The sequence below is a fragment of the Temnothorax longispinosus genome, chromosome 9 (genome assembly GCF_030848805.1).
Source record: "Temnothorax longispinosus isolate EJ_2023e chromosome 9, Tlon_JGU_v1, whole genome shotgun sequence".
In the NCBI taxonomy this organism is placed as follows: domain Eukaryota; kingdom Metazoa; phylum Arthropoda; class Insecta; order Hymenoptera; family Formicidae; genus Temnothorax; species Temnothorax longispinosus.
Genome location: NC_092366.1, coordinates 5,568,667 through 5,586,829, shown reverse-complemented (window position 1 = coordinate 5,586,829; position 18,163 = coordinate 5,568,667). Strand labels below are relative to the sequence as shown.

At 44.5% G+C, this 18,163-nt stretch overlaps 1 protein-coding gene across 10 annotated transcripts in view; it reads right to left on the bottom strand.

The window, feature by feature from the left end:
* Positions 1 to 18,163, bottom strand: part of Gro (TLE family member transcriptional corepressor groucho) — a 65,652-nt gene that overhangs the window by 29,012 nt on the left and 18,477 nt on the right. For 7 of the 10 annotated variants that reach the window (XM_071789011.1, XM_071789012.1, XM_071789010.1 and 4 more), the window contains exons 3-5: positions 7,760 to 7,866; positions 7,297 to 7,372; positions 551 to 595 (exon numbers count right to left, since the gene is read on the bottom strand). In XM_071789011.1, the coding sequence (XP_071645112.1) occupies positions 551 to 595; positions 7,297 to 7,372; positions 7,760 to 7,866 (228 nt within the window). Of the gene's footprint in view, positions 1 to 550; positions 596 to 7,296; positions 7,373 to 7,759; positions 7,867 to 18,163 lie in introns of those variants that run through there. The other 3 variants (XM_071789014.1, XM_071789016.1, XM_071789019.1) reach the window with 2 other exon arrangements.

Genomic DNA, 18,163 nt, shown 5'->3' with positions numbered 1-18,163 from the left:
TTTGAGCATGACCGCGTGGCGACGAGGGGCTACCCGTGGCCGCTTTTAAGAAAATTGCTGACAGAGGGGACTGCCCCGCCGCGCCGCTGTGTTTCCCCTGATTAGCCGAAATTACACGATTTCCCGGCCTAAACGCGCGCGCCGCCCGCACCCCTCATTTGCGGCCGCGGCCGATTCCGACGATTCACTGACCCCGGGCTCAATTAACGAAGATCCACTCGGATACTTAGTATCCGAGTTAAACGTGATCTTGATTAACTTCGCGCAACGCCGCGCTGGTTAAAGATTACATTGTCTGATCTTGCGATCTAACTGTTGCAATGTTTGAACAGTACAAGTACACGGAATACGTTCTAAGAATATATTCGAAGAGGAATAATCTCCATCTGTTTTAAATATTTTAGCTATCGATTATCGATACCTTATACAACACTATTTTATCTAATTTAGTAAATTTTTGATTGCAGGACAGTAATACTAAACGATCTCGTTTAAATCGCTGGATTAATCATTACTTCGAAAAAAAGGTACTAGAATGGTAAAACCTTACCTGTTTGTGCATTTCAACGTTGAGGCCGTACGACATCTCGTAATACTGTAACAAGAAAGACGTAGCTTTCAGTTTGCATAAAGTAAATTTTTCAGGAATACGAAGTACATATAATATACGGTTAAAATATCAAACGGCACGCAGTCATAAATATGAGAGAACTGTACTGGAAAATCATTGCGTTTCAAAGTTCGCAATCATAAAACCACATTCAAACTAGATTGACGACTGCTATGATTCTTATGCATGCGAGCATAATCATAAATTGGCTAGCTGCAATTCAAGTATCAAACGTTCGTTCAGAAATGCATTATTCGCACGAGCTTTTTAAAGTCGCTTAGTTACGTTTGTAACATTATCTCAACTTTATGATCGTATTTTATAATCGTGACATTTATTTTTCATATATTCCTGTTTAGTGCTAAAAGCCGGGGGGTTTTTCCGCATTTTCTCCGAACTTAAAATAGAACGTATGTACATCGAAGTGCGGAATTCTCGAGACGTATCGAATCGCTGGAAGCGATCGATGGATCAGCCGGCGCGATCTTCTCACGCCGTCGGCATTCTCGTGGACGAATTTCTGCGGGCGAGGGTCAGACCAAAGGAGGCCCGCAGTAGGTAGTAGTAGCCGTTCGATCCAGCGCGTACATGCGTCTCGATAAACTGCATCCGAGCGTAGGATGCAGTCCGGTGGATGCGCTTGCGCGATCGTAAATTGGCTAGTGGCTGTCGCTTAGCGCCGCGCGTGTCCGCCTTTAGCCGCTCTCGTTCGGAAACGAACGGCTTCGGGGGCGGCGCGGCGGTTTGCCGAGAGAAAGATAGAGAGAGAGAGAGAGAGAGAGAGAGAGAGAGAGAGAGAAAGCTGGAAAGAACAGGGCGAAGAGAGAGAGAGAGAGGGAGGGAAAGTGCAATACACACGTCAGGCCAGGCTGGGAGATACTCGGGCTCGGAGATCGATAGCATCGGCCACGGAAATATACCGACTTAATAATGCAGTCGATAACTACGCCTGGCGAACTTGGAGCAAGGCACGCGCGCGGAGCCTTCCTCCTTTTGCGCAACGATCCCGGCGCGCTTTGTCCTACGGCGGTGCATGTTGATTCGGCTCGGCGATCTTATCGCGCGACAAGCACAGAGACTCTCGATAATATATTTCCTCGAAGCTCTCGCGGACTACGAAAAAGTGCGCGCTGCGATTACCGCCACGCTAGGTAAAGAGCGATCATAATTTATCCGTTGGACTAGCACGTACAATGAGGGGGCTCACCCGCCCCCCCCGGTATTGTTAATTCTCTGTTTCTCTATTCTTTATCACTTCTCCTTGCGCGCTATCTTCCTCCTCTCTCTCTCTCTCTCTCTACTTCGCTTTTGCGTGACCGTACGTGGAGTAAGAAAGCTCGCTTTGCAATCTGTCACGCGATTTGTCAACGTTTACCTCGCGTCGCGGATGCTTTGCGCGCATTGTGAAGTTCCACTTGAATGGCCGGAGGCAAGATATCGACGTAAGTCGGTAATCAAATAACGAGAAAACTCTCTCTCGACGATAGCAGAGAGAGAGAGAGAGAGAGAGAGAGAGAGAGAGAGAGAGAGAGAGAAAGGAAGAGGGAATATATATCGATCTCATCTGCCGTCTCTCATTTTCTATTTTCACGTGCCTGGGGAACCCAATAATAAGAGTTGTACCGATAATTTCGCCCCCTCCGATTACTCGATATGGATCTTTTAGTAGCGAGCCTTTGATATAGGATGATTGGACGACCTCGTTTGTCGTTCTCTCGACATTTTCCCTCGTTTCATCCCTTCTCTCTCTCTCTCTCTCTTTCTCCTGTATCCCCTTTTCTCTCTTCCCTCTCTTCGTGCTCTCCTTTCCAGTTGCACCGCACTTCGATTCAGTCTATCGTTCTCTCGTCTCTCTCCCTATCTCCATTTTCCTTTTTCGCTCGCATCCACTCTCTTGACTCACCTCGCGGAAATTTACACGTTACGCCCGCGGATAATTAACGGATAATTAATAAGCCGTTTCAAGGTGCGAACTGATGCATCCGCGAAGCGCGACGCGAAATTTTTCTCCGCCGGTATTCTGCATTTCATATTTTTGAAAAAAAAAAAAAACCCGTAAATTATTAAGATAAAGAAGACTATCACAATGCAATAAAGATTTTTTTCAATTTTCGACTACAATATAACAAGTTGTAATAAAAATATTTTTTAACAATATTTTGCACAAATTTATATTTGGTACTTGTAAAATAATATTAACTTATTCAAGAATTAGTAAGTTGATACTAATCTAAAATATGACGTGTAGAAGAATTCACGATACATAGTACGTAACTAATAACGTAACGCAGGAAGATGGCAATGCAAATATATTTTAACTAAAACCCGCGTTGTGTAAAGATATTTTCTACGTATAAAGGAAGGATCGCCGACCGAACACCCGTCACAGTCGAAGCGTGACGGGGCAAAATTTCGCGTGTTGATGGAAAAAAATTTTTTTTCGAGAGAAGGACACAACGTAACGCAGGAGGATAGAAATGCAATCTGCCAGGTATGCCCGCGCGCGCGGCATAGTCGAGGGGTGGAAAGCAAACGGCGAACCGTGGAAACAGGAGGAAAACAAAGAGTAATCGAGAAGCGTGCCCCAGGGATGTGGGTTACGTTTAATTTGTTGCAGCGCGAAAAAACGCGGCGGAGAAAAAACATAGATAATTGGAAAGTCTTCTCGTTCGCGGGCAGGTCGGAGATGCGCAACGACCTCGGGCCCATTTTCGATAAGGTTTTTTTCGTTCTATTCCCCCGATTTTTTTTGTCCCTCATCCATACCGTCGAATTTTCTTTCTCTTTTTCCCCTCGCTCGCTCGATCATTACATTCGCGTATCGGAAATCAAATTAATTTTCTGACGGCCCGGGGATTCGGAGCTTTCCGCTTATGCTCCGTCTGTTTTTGACGATACGTAACGACGCTAGCCTCCCCTCCTCTCACCCGCCTTCAAAACATAGGAGTTGAGGGCGTTCATCGAGGGGGCTTCGTTCAAAGCTACATTCCGGAGAATTAATTCACCGAAGATGTGCGTCGCACCTGTCGCGATAAAAACTCCTGCAAACAATCGAACGGAAGATAATTAGCAATTCAAAAAATACGCGGACAAAGATTCACACGTGATAATTGGAGCATGTCAGATGTTTGCGAGCATGGGTTATTTTCGTTGCGATCGAACAGAAACTTTTCACAATGACCCAAAATTTTTCTCATTTCTAATTTTTACAGACAAAGAAAGGAAGTTTTGTAGTGTATAAATTAACAAACAAATATATTATAAAAGTTGAAACCAAAATGTTTTTGCGAGAAAAAGTTAAGTCGAATCAGTCTCTCTATTGTGTATTTTTCAAGATAAAATGTCATTTCCCGAAAATATATTCCTCAAATCTGCAGAGTGAAAATATAAAACGTGAACAGAGGAAGATCAAATAATATAAAGATAAAAATAGAATTTTTGTAAACCCGTAGTGCGGTCTCAATTTACAAGTATATTCTACATGCTTTTCCTTTTAATATGCTAAAAGTAACTAAAGAAAATGAAAAGAAGAATCACCTGCAGAAATTCTAAGATCGATGCAAACGTAAACTGAATTCATACAATCCAAAATGCATCTACAATCTAAACATCTAGAAATAAATCAAGTACAGGTGTATCAATCAAGTCCGTGGGAGCGTGACATGATTGGCGGTATCTCTCGACGAGAGAAGAGAAAGATATCGCATAACGACGTAGAAAGGCGATGATCCGTAAGACGGAGCGGACAAAAGAGTGAAGCGAACGAGAGGGAGGGAAGGGAAGGGTAAGTCGTGGGGGTGGAAGGAGGCAAAAATTGAAGCGGCGCGCGGATTTACGCGGCGCGTTACCCTAATGAAAATCGCGAAGGATGAAGTTGCGCGCGCGTGGCGGCGGTGGCGGTGGTGGCGACGACGGCGCGGCGGGAAGAGATGGTAGGAGAGGCGGTCGGAATACACGAGGGTGGAATTAGAATATCAGAGACACGGCTGACGCGGCGTTGGTGTACGTTATACTGTGTGCCGCGCACACCAACGTTCCACGCCCTCGTCGGCGCGCGTCTCCGGCTTGCACGTATATAATACTTGTCAGTGGTTGACAAACCCTCGACATCAATTTCTCTCTCTGTCTCTGTAATTCGCCCCCTCTTTCTCTCGTCTATCCATCTCTTCCTCGCTCCCTTTTCCCTCGACGAGCCTTGCTTCTCTCTTCCTCGCTACTTCTATCACTTCATCCCTTCCCCTCCCCGCTCTCCCCCCCTCCCGCCGGGCCCCCGTCCAACTGCTCCTCCACCTCCTGTTGCCACCCCCTTCTCTATCTCTCTCTTCGTTTACTTTGGAGATATCGATTACCGGCTCAACTCCCAACCCCCATCAACCCCTCTGTCACCTCCGACCCCCCCTTATCCACTCCCTCTAGCACCCCCGACTCCCTTCCACTCGGCCCAGCTTGCTGCTTGGTTGCTTGCACGGTGTCACATCGGTGTAGCAGTTTACAGAGACAGTATAGTTCGCGACAATTACGATCGGCCGTACAGCAGACAGTGGTGTAGGACCTCGGAATCCAAGGATCCCGGCGGATCACGGTGAGGACGTCGATCTGCCGAACGCGGTTGATTTTCCGGGGCGCTTCTTAAGTCGCTCGTATTTTAACGGTGTAAATGGAGCTCGCGTAAAACGAGCGCAATTTTCGCATGTAAAACACCATCGGCCTTTCGCGTTCGCGCGAATTTGAATTTGCATATTTCTCAGGAATGCATTAAGCGCGCAAATCCGAGCTACCTGTATTGAAGCACTCCGTTTGAACTTACCTCGGAGAATTAACGGATAGGAATGGAACGTTTCAAAAATTACAACGATGTATTTCCGCAATTATTTGATGTTAAGAACAAACCGAAATTAAATATTTTGCCAAGTATGAAATATTAACTAAAATAAACTATAACGATTACCAGGATAATCTTTGCAAAATTTCGTGGTTTCTTTTTACGCAATCTGGATTCATATACTTGGCATCTTTATGTGCAAGCGTGATAATGCGGATAATGATTAGACTTATTGAAATTATATTGGTTTCAGTCTCCAATCTCTACGAACAATACTAGAATTCTAAAAAGCGATCGAGTATAAACATTCGGAATGTGCCTTTAGCTCCGCTGAAATTTGCGTCTATCGAACATAACGGGGTTATTGACCCTCCAATCCGCGCTGTTCGCTTTCGTATCTCGAAAGCGGTTTGCAGAAACGCATAAGCCCGGTGCCCCTGCGAGAGCGCATTCTCGTGCAACGCTGAATTTGTATCGGGACAAAAGATTTTGTCCCGATCCTGCTTGATTTTTATTTTTATTTTCAGTCTAGTCGCCGGGACTCCCGCGAATTTGATTTGCTGTGGGAGACAAGTAGCGCTATATATGCGGTATACTCGGAACTTTTCATACCAACTTTTCAAAAATGACGTCTACAATATCTTTACAATGAAAGTTAAAAAAGAGTTACAAATTAAAACTTATTTCACACGCTGTGCTTTAAGCGTGTTTTATACGCGAATTCTAAGAAGGCACTTGATTCCGATCCGATGCGTGACTTTTTGCAGCGGCTATTCACGATGACACAGACGAGCCAATATTTCATTCAATTTCCGGTATCAACGCGTCATGTATGGTATATCGCCTTTGAAATGAGACCTGGGACCAAATTCTCAGTATACGCCACAATCCAATTTCAAGTAATTACCGTTACTCAAAATGTCAAATAATGGACGTACCCCGTTATCTTAGAAATAATAATTCAAATATAAATAAGAAACAGAAATTTAAATGTATGCCGCAATTCCCGAACAAATTATAATTGTCTCAACTTTAGATAACTTTACGCAAGTTTATAGTCTTGTAAAAAAAAAAACTTATCGTAGAAATGACAATAATAATATCCAGCTTGTCTCGAAGCGAAGAAGACGAGAACAACGAGAGAAGTACTCGCGGCGAATATTTTGAACCATGTTAGTACTACAGCACTTTGATATAGCTAAGTCCAAGTAAGCTCCTTACCGATGACGATACGATTAGTACGGTTGGCTGGACTAATTGCCTTCGCGCTGATAGAACTAAATCAAAGTGGGGGCCGTCAGCAATATGAAGCGAAAATAATATCAATCATTTTTCCCCGAGCGAGAACGGCTTACGCTGTTCCTTCATTTACGTAATGTCCTGTTCTTTCAGGCTCGCGTTATCGATAAATACCGCGTGCCTAGCGTGTGTTCTCGCGTGCCAATACGAATGCAAGTCGAGAGAGCATCCTCGAAGAGCATCCTCGCGATGCACACGCGAAACCGATAATCGATTTTCCTTTTTTATTTTTAAGGACCCTATGCATTTCGCGCACAAGTTGTGAGAAATGTCGGATTAAATATTCCGCCGAAACTCGGAGGAAAGCAACGATACTCTTTCCCTTACTTTCGGTATAAAGTTTCTTACGATATTCTACCGAAGCTTGTTTGCTTGTTGTTGCATTTCGCGCATAAAAGGATTATCGAACCTTGAGAAGCATAGCTGCGAGTATCGCCGACATTTTCACGATTAAGGAACTAAATTGTTGTCGGAGTTGTTCTCGGTTTGGACCGCTCTCGACTTGCGAAACGAAAGAGGTAACGAGACTCGATCGAAGAGAGGAAAGACACAAAAAGGAACTTACAAAGTGCCTTACCATAACGTAGTGCCTCTGCATCTCGGTCTTCTCGCTAGCTAACTTCTCGCACTCAAGCTTCAATCTGAAATATAAGAAAAATCAGAAACGATTAGGTGTAGAATAAGATAAATTTTCATTACTTTACAAAAGTAATATACGTACTAATACTATTGAATAAAAAAATGCACAACAAAATCCCGTCCTTCGAAGTAAGAATAAAATGCATCGAATAATGCGAATCGATAATCGAAAGCACCGTCGAAAGTCGGCGAGGGAACGAGGAAAAATGCAGAGGAAAACTCGTCGTCTTGAATAATCGTGAAAATTCGAGAAAACATGGCAAACAGAAAAGAGAGAAAGAGAGAGAGAGAGACTAAAGGAAAATATAAACGCCCGAGAAACGGGGGCGAATGGCAAGGACGAAAAGACCAAAAGGAAAATAAGCGAGGAAAGAAAGAGAGATACTCACGAGTGGTACTGCTGCTGGATGAAATTGAATTCCTCTTTGATCCTCTCGCAAGTGTCCGCCACCGTGAATTTCAGCCCGCCAGCAGCCCCGCCGCTACCGCCGCCGCCCTGCAAGGAGAAAAAGGAATTGGCGAAACGAAGGGATTCAATTAGCTATGTATACACGACAATGCGGACGCGATAGAGGATACGCGCGCACGTGGGCGTTAAAACCGTGCGCGGAACACGATCGCGACGAATAAGCCGCATCCGCGACAAGCAGCCTGCCGTCACTTTGTGGCATTGTGTTTAATCTTTTTAGCTGCGGGGCCAGTCAGCCATCCACGTGCGGATATCCCTGGGCTATTAATACGAATAAATGAACCAACCGTATCTGCGGACAGCTGGCTCATTATTGGAGCACGGGAAAACGCTCGTTATTGAAAATCGCAATCTTTACAGAAAAAAAAGTTAACTTGCACGCGTTATTTTTGAAAATCCATTTCAGCCTGCGCTGTATTCCTTGCTTGCTTGGTATTCCACATATTAGTATATATTATAAGTAGTCTAACCATGTAATTTTCTTTTCGAAATGTATATACACCCTAATATGATTATAATTGTCTAAAAAAAAAATAATCGTTATTATTGTAGATTACCGTTAATAGCATGCAGTCTCAATCTCTCGATTATTTCTTCAGTTTTTAAGACATTATTCGTTAATGTTGCAAAGTTGTAAATTCTACCTGCGGCATTATAGAAATATCTGTGGTAGACCGTTGGCCAAAAAGCACGCGGGAGTTTCTCGTTTCGCCGGATACCTTTGGAAACACATTAAGTCACGACGTGCTTAAAGCCGAAGATGACAAGGAACCAGCAGGCGTCGAATGGCCTTCGGGCACATAAGACGCACGCAAACACACGGGACCAATCCCAGAAATGCGAGCAGGGGGGCAGCCAGGTATAAAAGACGAGCATCTCGAAGCGGGGGCGAGAGAAGGCTGAAGAAGGTTGGAAAGAGAGGGAAGAGATGAAGGGACGAAAGCGCGGGCCTGAAGAGCCAAGGATGAAGGGCTGTGAAGGCGTCCTTAATGAGACCCATTCCACCAGATACCACGAGGTTCGTTCGAGTCCACCACCACGGGTTCCTCTTTAGTAGGAGAGAAAAAGAGAGAGAGAGAGAGAGAGAGGGAGAGCGAAAGAGAGAAAGAGAGAACGTCGAGTACATACACACACCACCAATGGCACTTGGCGCGCCGGCTGAAATTACGGAGGAAAAGATCGGCGCTTTCCGATGACAGTAATGATTACGTTGCGGCGAAAGGGCGTCAATCGAATTTCGAAAGGATGCGCCTCGCGCACACACCTCTTAAGAGCGAACCGCCCGAATACTATTATTACGCTGCCGGAGGGGAGGGGGGGAGGCACGTATATGTGTGGATTTTTACAAAAATAGAAATTGGCTACTGCAAAAATAAGCTATATAGAATTGCAATCTCAACGGCAACGTTAATGATACCACTCGGCACACTCGACTTTAGCGTCTCTCGGCGACGCGCCACGTCGCCGCCACGTCGCGAGGAACTCTATCTCATTTTTGATAGATCCGGTCGATGACTGGCCAGACGACCAGTGCGCGCGCAAAAATTCCGATTTTTCGAGAGATCGCGGCCCCGCGCTGAATGATTTGGCCACTTGTTGAATGCGAAACGGGGAGTGGCTGTCGGTGGTAAAATGGTTTGGGAGAGCGCGCGGGAGAGAGCGCACGGCGGTGGCGGTGGGCCTCACTTGTTGCAATCATCAAACGGAAAAGTCATCGAACAGGTTGTTGCGCCGCGGCGCGACGCATCGTGTTGCATCGCGGCCAACGACAAATTCGTTTTCATCGAAACTATCTCTCTTTCCCTGTCTCTCTTTATACAGCGACGCTCTCATAACAGCGACGGTCCACCACGAGCCATCGGCCGAAATTAACGTACCTATACCTCTGCGATTTGGCAAACATCAACATTCGTTCGCGCGCAAATATTCTCTCCATTTCGGTCATCGCAAAAATTTGCGACTGCGACTTTACAGAGTTTTCGATAAAAGCTATCTTTTCGACTTCGTTTATTAGAATTTTTTTTCAACGTGAGAAATGAATAAATGTTCTTTTTTTCCGCTCGCCCCACTGTACTCGTGTTTTTCGAAGGACGTGGAAATAAGATGAGACGAAATACGTAATTGCATAAAGAGATTTTAAAATAGCAAAGAAGATCGATTACCGTTGTACGGTAGCATACGTCTGACGTAAATGCCGATTTATAAATACTGAACGGAAACTTAAATCGTATACTCCAAAATTAGAGACCTGCCTGTCGACCGGGTCATTATTCCCCGACGGTACTTATTTATCGAAAGCAAGCTACTTTTATACCAACGTCCTAATATTTTCGTCGAAGTAGCGCCGCGAAAATCTTTACTCGATTTATTTAATTTATTTATAAAACGTATATTATTGAAATATTATTTTCGCACTTATAGCAGTAATATCGCGGATGAAATTAGTTGTAAAATTTCACAGAAATAAACCCTGCTCCCGACATCTTTGTTCCTAACGTATATCCATAATTTGATAATATCGCGGAGTGTGGCGTGAGCACTTTTAGCTCTGCCAGGGTCGCCCCACGCGGTGTCTCCGTGTGGATGCGCGTGTTATTAAGAAACGAAGACAAAAGTCCTCCTCCGTTCTCGGCGACGCGGCCACGACCGCAAAACTGCGCCACGGCTGTGTTGTGCGTGTCTTTTGTGCTCGTTTCTCGTCCGCGAAAAGGGTTCCCCTTTTTCTTTCACACCGGCGGGTATATACACACGCGGGATAGTATCGAAAAACCGGCTGGTTCACTTTGTTGCCAGGAGATAATGGCCGTGCGAATCGTAAATAAGGTAATAGGTCTTTGGAGAGCCCCGGGTACGAGGCCCAAAGATCGGGTGACGTAAGCGGGAGCCTCTTAAGGTATCTTGCACGCTTCCACGAGAAGCGGACACACATCGGATATAAATCGTTCTTCTCTCTCTCTCCTCGCCGGCGGTAAATACATCGAAAACAAGAACGCGCGATTCTTAAGCCTTTTTACATTCTGTTTTACTGTAATGTTTACTGCAATGTCTGCAACATATATACTTTATCGCGTGTGTGATTTGTGTTTCGCTTCTTTAAAAAGTCTCTTTGATACCCACCTCGTTTCGTATACACAATTCATCTCTTCAATTATTCAAAAATTACTTCTCACCGCACAGAAATATTTTACTCTACGTATTTCTTTTTCCGTTTGATATTTATATCGATTTGCAATTAGATTCTATAATTGTTTGAAGATTATTTGCAACTTTAGCATACTAGGATTACTGTCTCGAATTGTAGGCGAATGCTCTTCGCGCATAGATCTACTTCTACCGCTAATGGAAATAACGCGCCGGGCCGGGCGATGCAACTCGAAGTTAGACGCCCGCGCGCCGGCTTCGCTGATGCAGCTGCAGTTGAATAAACATCGGCGCGCCGCGCGCCGGTGCCATGCGTGCGCGTCGGACGTGCCCAGCGTCCGACGAAACTTGTGCACGGGAACGACTCGCGTACACACTCGCACGCGCGACAATGCATCCTGCGCAAATAACGAGGCCGGGCATCATCATCGGGGAACGCGCGGGTATGCGGATCTGCCGATTACGCGCGTGAACGGCCATTAAAAAGCAGCGGGAGGCTGGAGAAGCGGAGGAACGGGGGAAAGATGAGCGAGAAGTAATCGCTCGTTACGGCACAAAAAGTGGATATCGTATCCGCGGGCGGAAAGGGGGGGGGGGAGAAAAGAAACGCGAGGCGATCGTTTGGCGAAGAGAGCTCGAGACGACTACCTCCTCGTCCTAACGGCAAACAAGTTTTTCGCAGCGAGAAGGAACACCGTTTGCCTTTACGAGAGAGCGAAGCGGCGTAATTATTTCATATGTCCGTGCCGCCTCTGTCATAACATAATTAAATCTCGATTGATTACTTTGAGATACTCTCTCGCGCGAGAATGATCGTCGAGTATCGTGTAAACGTGTAATTTTAAAACGTTAGGAAAGGAACGACTAACGTTCGTAAACTTTATGGTCAATTTCGACTTAGACCAAGGCAATCAGCTAGAAAAACACGTCTCTAATCTCACCTCGATAAATTAGATCCGAAATCTCTGCGCAGAAATCACAGTTAATCGGTGGAATGGAACGACCGGGAGCGTGTTCGATATCATTGCCGGTGTGAGCGGCGCTCATTTCGTTAATCGCCATTGTTAATTAATAGAATCACTATCCTCTTGCGAACGATCCTGCGCGCACTAACCGGATTATGCGCGACTCGTGACGGTAGTGTAGACGCTTAGGATACTCTAACAACATTGATATTTAGCCCCTAGGTGCGGAAAGAATATTTTTAATATTGATACTTTAGCTTCGTCGCGATAGCAAATAAAAAAAAACTAATAAGCTTTAATTATTGTTTCTGAGAAATATACTTTTATAATACGTATTGATTATAACAATTAATTATACTGTTCTAGCTTAAAAGATTGATTGACATCTGTCTATCTAATATTTGTTCTCTTCTTTCTTTTCCTCTCATATTTATATACATGTCAAATTTTCGATAGGCACCATACACTTTTTTGTTATTACTTATTATAATTATTCTAACTTAAAAATACAGATATTTTCACGTATTTTTTCACGTCGCTAAGTAAGTTTGCTTCAAACATCCCTTTTGTACATTCGTTTGCGCTATTTACATTTATATTATATGTAATTGAATCATTTTGTATATATTTATCTTTAAATGTATGCATATTGCTACGCTTGAAAGCTTTTTTCTTCGAGCGCCTAACAAATAATGCTTAATAATAATAATTATTGTTATTCGCATTGCGCCTGCCAATATTGCCCCTTAATATTGTAAATTTATGATTGCAGAAATTTAATTCTTGCCTATCGCCAATCAACAATGCAATGTATATATGAAATAATTATAAAAGGGCGTCGATATTTGCGGAACAAGCGCACACATCAAGTTTTCGGAGCTCCATTCATATTACTTTTATTTAAATTTAAACGCCCCAGATTCGGACAATGGCATCCGTTCGACGATCGAAGGCCGTTCTACTCGAATAAATGATCAATCGATGAAATTATTCCGCGTATTCCAGAGTTTTCGTGTAGACAATTTGTATGATTCGCGTAAAATCCCTTTAGGATGGTAGAGATTTTGGAACGCGTTAAGGGCGTACGCGTGCTCGATCAACGTCGGCGCGCAGCGAGTGCGCTAACAAATGCCCTTCGTCCCAGAAAGGGGTGAGCACGTACCGTTGGGGTGAACTAATAGAAGGGACATATGCGGGATCGGTAGGGGCGCCGAGAAAGAGCACGTGGTGAAATTCTTGGCGCGCGCGGAAGCGTGCGCTTTGAATAACGCAGCTCCTCCGCCACGATGGTTAACTTATTCGAAGGAATGGGGAGAATGAGCTTGTCCTAATAATATCTTCCCACATCGTTATCGGCAACACAACCGCTCGTATTAATTGGGTCGATCATCAGCGTTGTAAAAAAATATCTCGATATCATAGAAAATAATCTTAAATTTAAATAAAATTTAGCGTTTAGTGTATTTTCAATGCAAGAGAGGCAAGATTTTTGCACAATATATTTAACATGCTTTCTATATTCGTTCTATATTCGTTTCTATATTCTTAAATAAATTTATGTTCAATATACCGAAGCTTAATATTAGAACAACCGACCCCGTCAAAATGACAGATTTCAATTTTCTATTTTAAATTGCAGAAATTATTAAAGTGCTTTTGTTGAAATTTATGTTGATTTTTGTCGCAATAAAAACATGATATATGCCAATTTATTTTCCATCAATCATTCTAATTTTGAAGTTCTATAATTCTATACACAAGATGTCTACCTATATCAAAATAACGTTGGTTGTTCTATATAGCGTAAAAAAATATGAGAAACATGACAGATTAAATCTTCGTTGCAGGAAAATCGATTCGAAATTTGGACCAAAGGGTCTTTCACTTAATTTGGTTTGTAGCGATCCCGGTCGAGGGAACATTTCGACAGTTCTGGGACACTTCGTGCAACGTAACTTCGCTTCTCATCCCGCCGCGTAATCTCACGTCCGTGTTGCAACGGCGCGGCGCGGCGCGGCGGACCGGGGCACGTACGCGCGCGCGGATTCGCGTGAACGTGCACGCCGAGTCGGGCATTACGGGTCCCTCTGGCCCGTATATATCGTTATGATTGTATTATAGGCTAAGATGTATATATCGCTATGACTATATTATGGGTTAGACGACGCATAGCCGGCAGAATGGATCGGCGGAGGAGAGGATCTCGAGCAATCTCATGCCTCAGACGCTCCGAAACGCGTGATCCACGCGAGGGATGTGTCGTTTTCGGTGCCAACGTTGTACGTGTGTGCGTCTGCACAGGTGCGCATTTCGCGCGTATTTCAAATACACGTGCCATTGTATGACACAATCGACGTTACCCCTGGGGGTTTTTGCTTCTTCCCCCCCCCTCCTGAACCTGCGCGCCGCTAAACGAGACTCGTCCTCCATGAGAGAGCACTTGTCAGCGCTTAAGTAAAGAAGACAAAGACGGAGATAGATAAATAGATATATATATATATAGAGAGAGAGAGAGAGAGAAAGGGTGGAGAGGCGGAAAGATGATATAACGGGGGAGAAATTGGTGCCAAAAGTCGCGGCTTTCTCGGGAAATCCTCGGCGATCCCGGAGTTCTACCGTCTTCTCGATGTTGAGAGGGGAGGGGGGTATATCGCCGGTTAAATAATTCATGAGGCTCCGGGGCGCGATGAATTCCAACGGAATATTTGGTAACACAATACGGAATATTTATAGAAACGTAATTTATCCAAAATCGACTCGAGCATTGTCCGAAAGACAGAATTCTTGCTTGTTCATCGCGAGGTCGCGATCGATCATCCGTGCATGGAGGATTCTCACTCGGGAGTGAAAAACGCCCCGGGCAATAAAATTGTCGCTTCATTCGCGGACTTTTAGTGACGTAAAATACGCGGGGAAGAGAGAAATTGGCGGGGCGAAATTCCGCTGTAGGGGATAGCGAGATTCTCGGTGATCCTCGGAGTGGCCATCTAACGGGGTGGTTAAAAACTCGCTTGTACCAGCAGGAGCGACGAGAGAGTGGCTTCGATCGTCTTCCACCACGTGGACGATATCGCCTTCGGTAAATGCCTTCGTCACGCGAGGGGTGAACCGTTTATAGTCTACAAGGAAGTCGGCCTTTTTCTCCTTCTCTTGGCCGCGCGCGCGCATCCCTCGTATGGCCCTTCGTTCCTTCGAGGCCGCCACCGAGAGGGGGTAGCTTGGCTCGCCCGCCAGCCAGCTCTCACGCATCGCAACCTTTCCTCTGCCCGGTCTTATACGCCGCCGTCGTGAGAACGATAATCGTTTTATCCATGTGAGAGCAGCGAGACGTGATACACCTGTTCGTTTTCTCAAAGCTTCGCTCGGAAATGATCGCTCGCTCCGCCCGCGCGGCGATAACGTATACGCGAAAAATTCAACTTTGCGAAGTCGAGGAGATATCCGAGTTTCAATCTACTAACTTTCCCCAAATAGAATCGCGACGGCGAGAAACCGAAGAGCGAAACATCGAATGGATACGCAGTTTGATTATCTACCGTTAGTTTAATGAGAGGAAAGAACGAATAATCCCGTTTCGAAGTCTTTGGATGAATACTTGGAAGTTATCGTTAACGATGAAAAAGAACGACTTAACTGGGAGCGAATCCTTCTTAAAGTATGGATTCTTCTTAAAGTACGGATTCAAGTTAAGTTTGCACATACACAACTCTCGAGACTCAGAAAGTGCATGTATACCTGTGCAAATCGATAATAAAGGTACAGTCGTTTCTACCGCTGTCGCTATTTCCTCGAGGAATCGAGGAATCGCGATCAAGGCGAAGGCAGGAGGAATCTCGAAGGATTTCGCTTATCGATCAAGGCGAGCGTTTTCCCGGACACGCTCGTTACGAGAAACGGCAGCGCGATCTTTTTCCTCATAACGTTCAATCAATGTCATCGTGGAATTGATTAAACACGCAAATACGACATATTAATTTGTATCTGACTTCAGAACAATTTTTAGAGTTAACTTGATTAATCGGTAATGTGAGAGACACACACACATACACACACACACTTCTTTAATTTCTCTGAAATTAAAATTTTTCTTCTCTTTTAAAATAATCCACAGCAAGATTTACGTAGCGAAATCATTTTACACGCTTCTTTTGATCATTTGTATCTCATTTCATAGGTGCGATCGGGTGCGATATAGCCATGTGTGCTGATAATGCTCGTTCGATATTACAATGTATAAAGTCAAAGTTTGCGATTCGAGCGGTTAATTACCGATTGACCGTTCACCCTACAGCAACTACCTGATCGAATAAGCAGCTAACGAAATTTCCGGCTAATTGAAACCGCTATGAGGCAGCCGCTAGCATTCCGATATACAGCGTTCGGTCGTTCTTTCGATCGATCGGCATGATTCGCGATATACGACGAATCGACAGCAGTGATAGTCATTCAGCAGCGCGTCTATGTATCTCTGGTGCCCTTCGTCCCAGATGCCTCTCTCTCTCTCTTTCTCCTTCTCCTACCCCACCTCCTCGCTCTAGCTCGCTCGTCCTTTAACGAGGCTGGCCGAGGGTCGATCCCCGTTCGACATGTAAATGTAAATGTAAATGTTGAACAAGATCCCGCCAGGGTTTCCCAACCTCGAGTAGAAGGCACGTCGACAAACTAACGCTCCGATGGTTGAAGGGAGAGAAAGAGAGAAGAGTAGTATCTGAGAGCCACTCGTGCTGGGGACACTCGCTGACTCCCTCCCCCTTCCCCCCTCCCGGGTATGTGGCAAGAGTGTTGCGACCATCTCCGACACAGTTGGCAGTGGTGATCAATCTTGCTCTTGGAGACCAAAGACACATTCCAACCGCCCACCTCCGCTCTCTCGTGCGGGGAAACAATAAAAGCCGAGCAATAAAAAAAATCCCGGCGACGATAACGCGGCCACCTTGGACGCGCCGGTCGCGTTACGATAACACACCTTCGAGAGTTGATTCACTATCGATCGCTGTTCCTCCCCTATATCTTCCTATCGCCGAATCTTTCATTGTTCTCAAATAAGAATGACCGACGTTTGTTTTAATAATTAATTCTTTTATAAATTCAGAGTAATTTCCACAAAGTTTCAATTTTCAATAAACTTCTATAATTAAACAAGCGATTAAAAATAAATCAGCGTTTATTATACAATGCTCACTTTTTTTACATTGCAGAATAATTTTCAAATCGTGCGATTGTAATCGCACAAACATTTTATCAACGTAAAGATTAAAACGCTTTACACAGCAAGTGTAAAGGTCTTCTTTGACGGAAAATGGTTTTGACATTTCGCGCGTTAAACACGAGAACGCGTCTGGCAACATCTGATGGCATAGAATAATTTCCGAGAATGAGGATGAGAACCGCTTGGGATTTCAGTGGGCGGCGTTGGTCCCCTCATCAAATGCTTGTCATACCGTTCTTACCCTCAAACTCCGGAGCCTAACGGATCCCAACAGCCGAGTAAAGCTCGTACCCCCGCACCCCCGTATACACAACGAGAAAGAGGATTGTGCGTGCGTGTTCGTGTGCATGTGATGGAAAGCGGACTCGACTACCCCAATGGACATCGAAGACCGACGCTTAAAAAGCCATAGGCCGGAGCGATACGCCCCTGTGGATGGATGGGAATTATGCCGCTAAAACTCACCAATTACGAAACCCGAACGGCTTGCCCCTCTCTCTCTCTCTCTCTTCTCTCTCTCTCTATCTCTATCTTTCTATCTGTCTTTCGTCCGCGACCTCCCTTTAATCTTAAACACACCAAGTATCTCCAAATATACGAAGGAAAATGAGTAATGAGTTTCCGACGAGGTTTTCGAATTTGCAACTGATGTAAACTATTAATACAAACGCCACGTTGTAGTTAATTACCGATATATTAAAAATATTCTTGGAATGCTATAAAAAAAATAAAATGGATAGAAAATTATCGAAGGTTGAGAGTAATTTTCATAATTTCATATTAATAATTAAAAAAATGGAAGAAAGTTACAATTAAAGCGCAATAAAATTCCGCAATTAATTTGGATTTATCGATTTACGATCTAACTGATGCGCAAGGAACAATACGTAACGACAAGAGGGATCGTTTGTAAAACGTAAAGTAGAAAATCGACGCGCCAGATGGGAGAGAGAGAGATCGTGCAATTGTGTTCGAGAGATGCTCGGAGAAATAGTTACTCTCCAGCCGG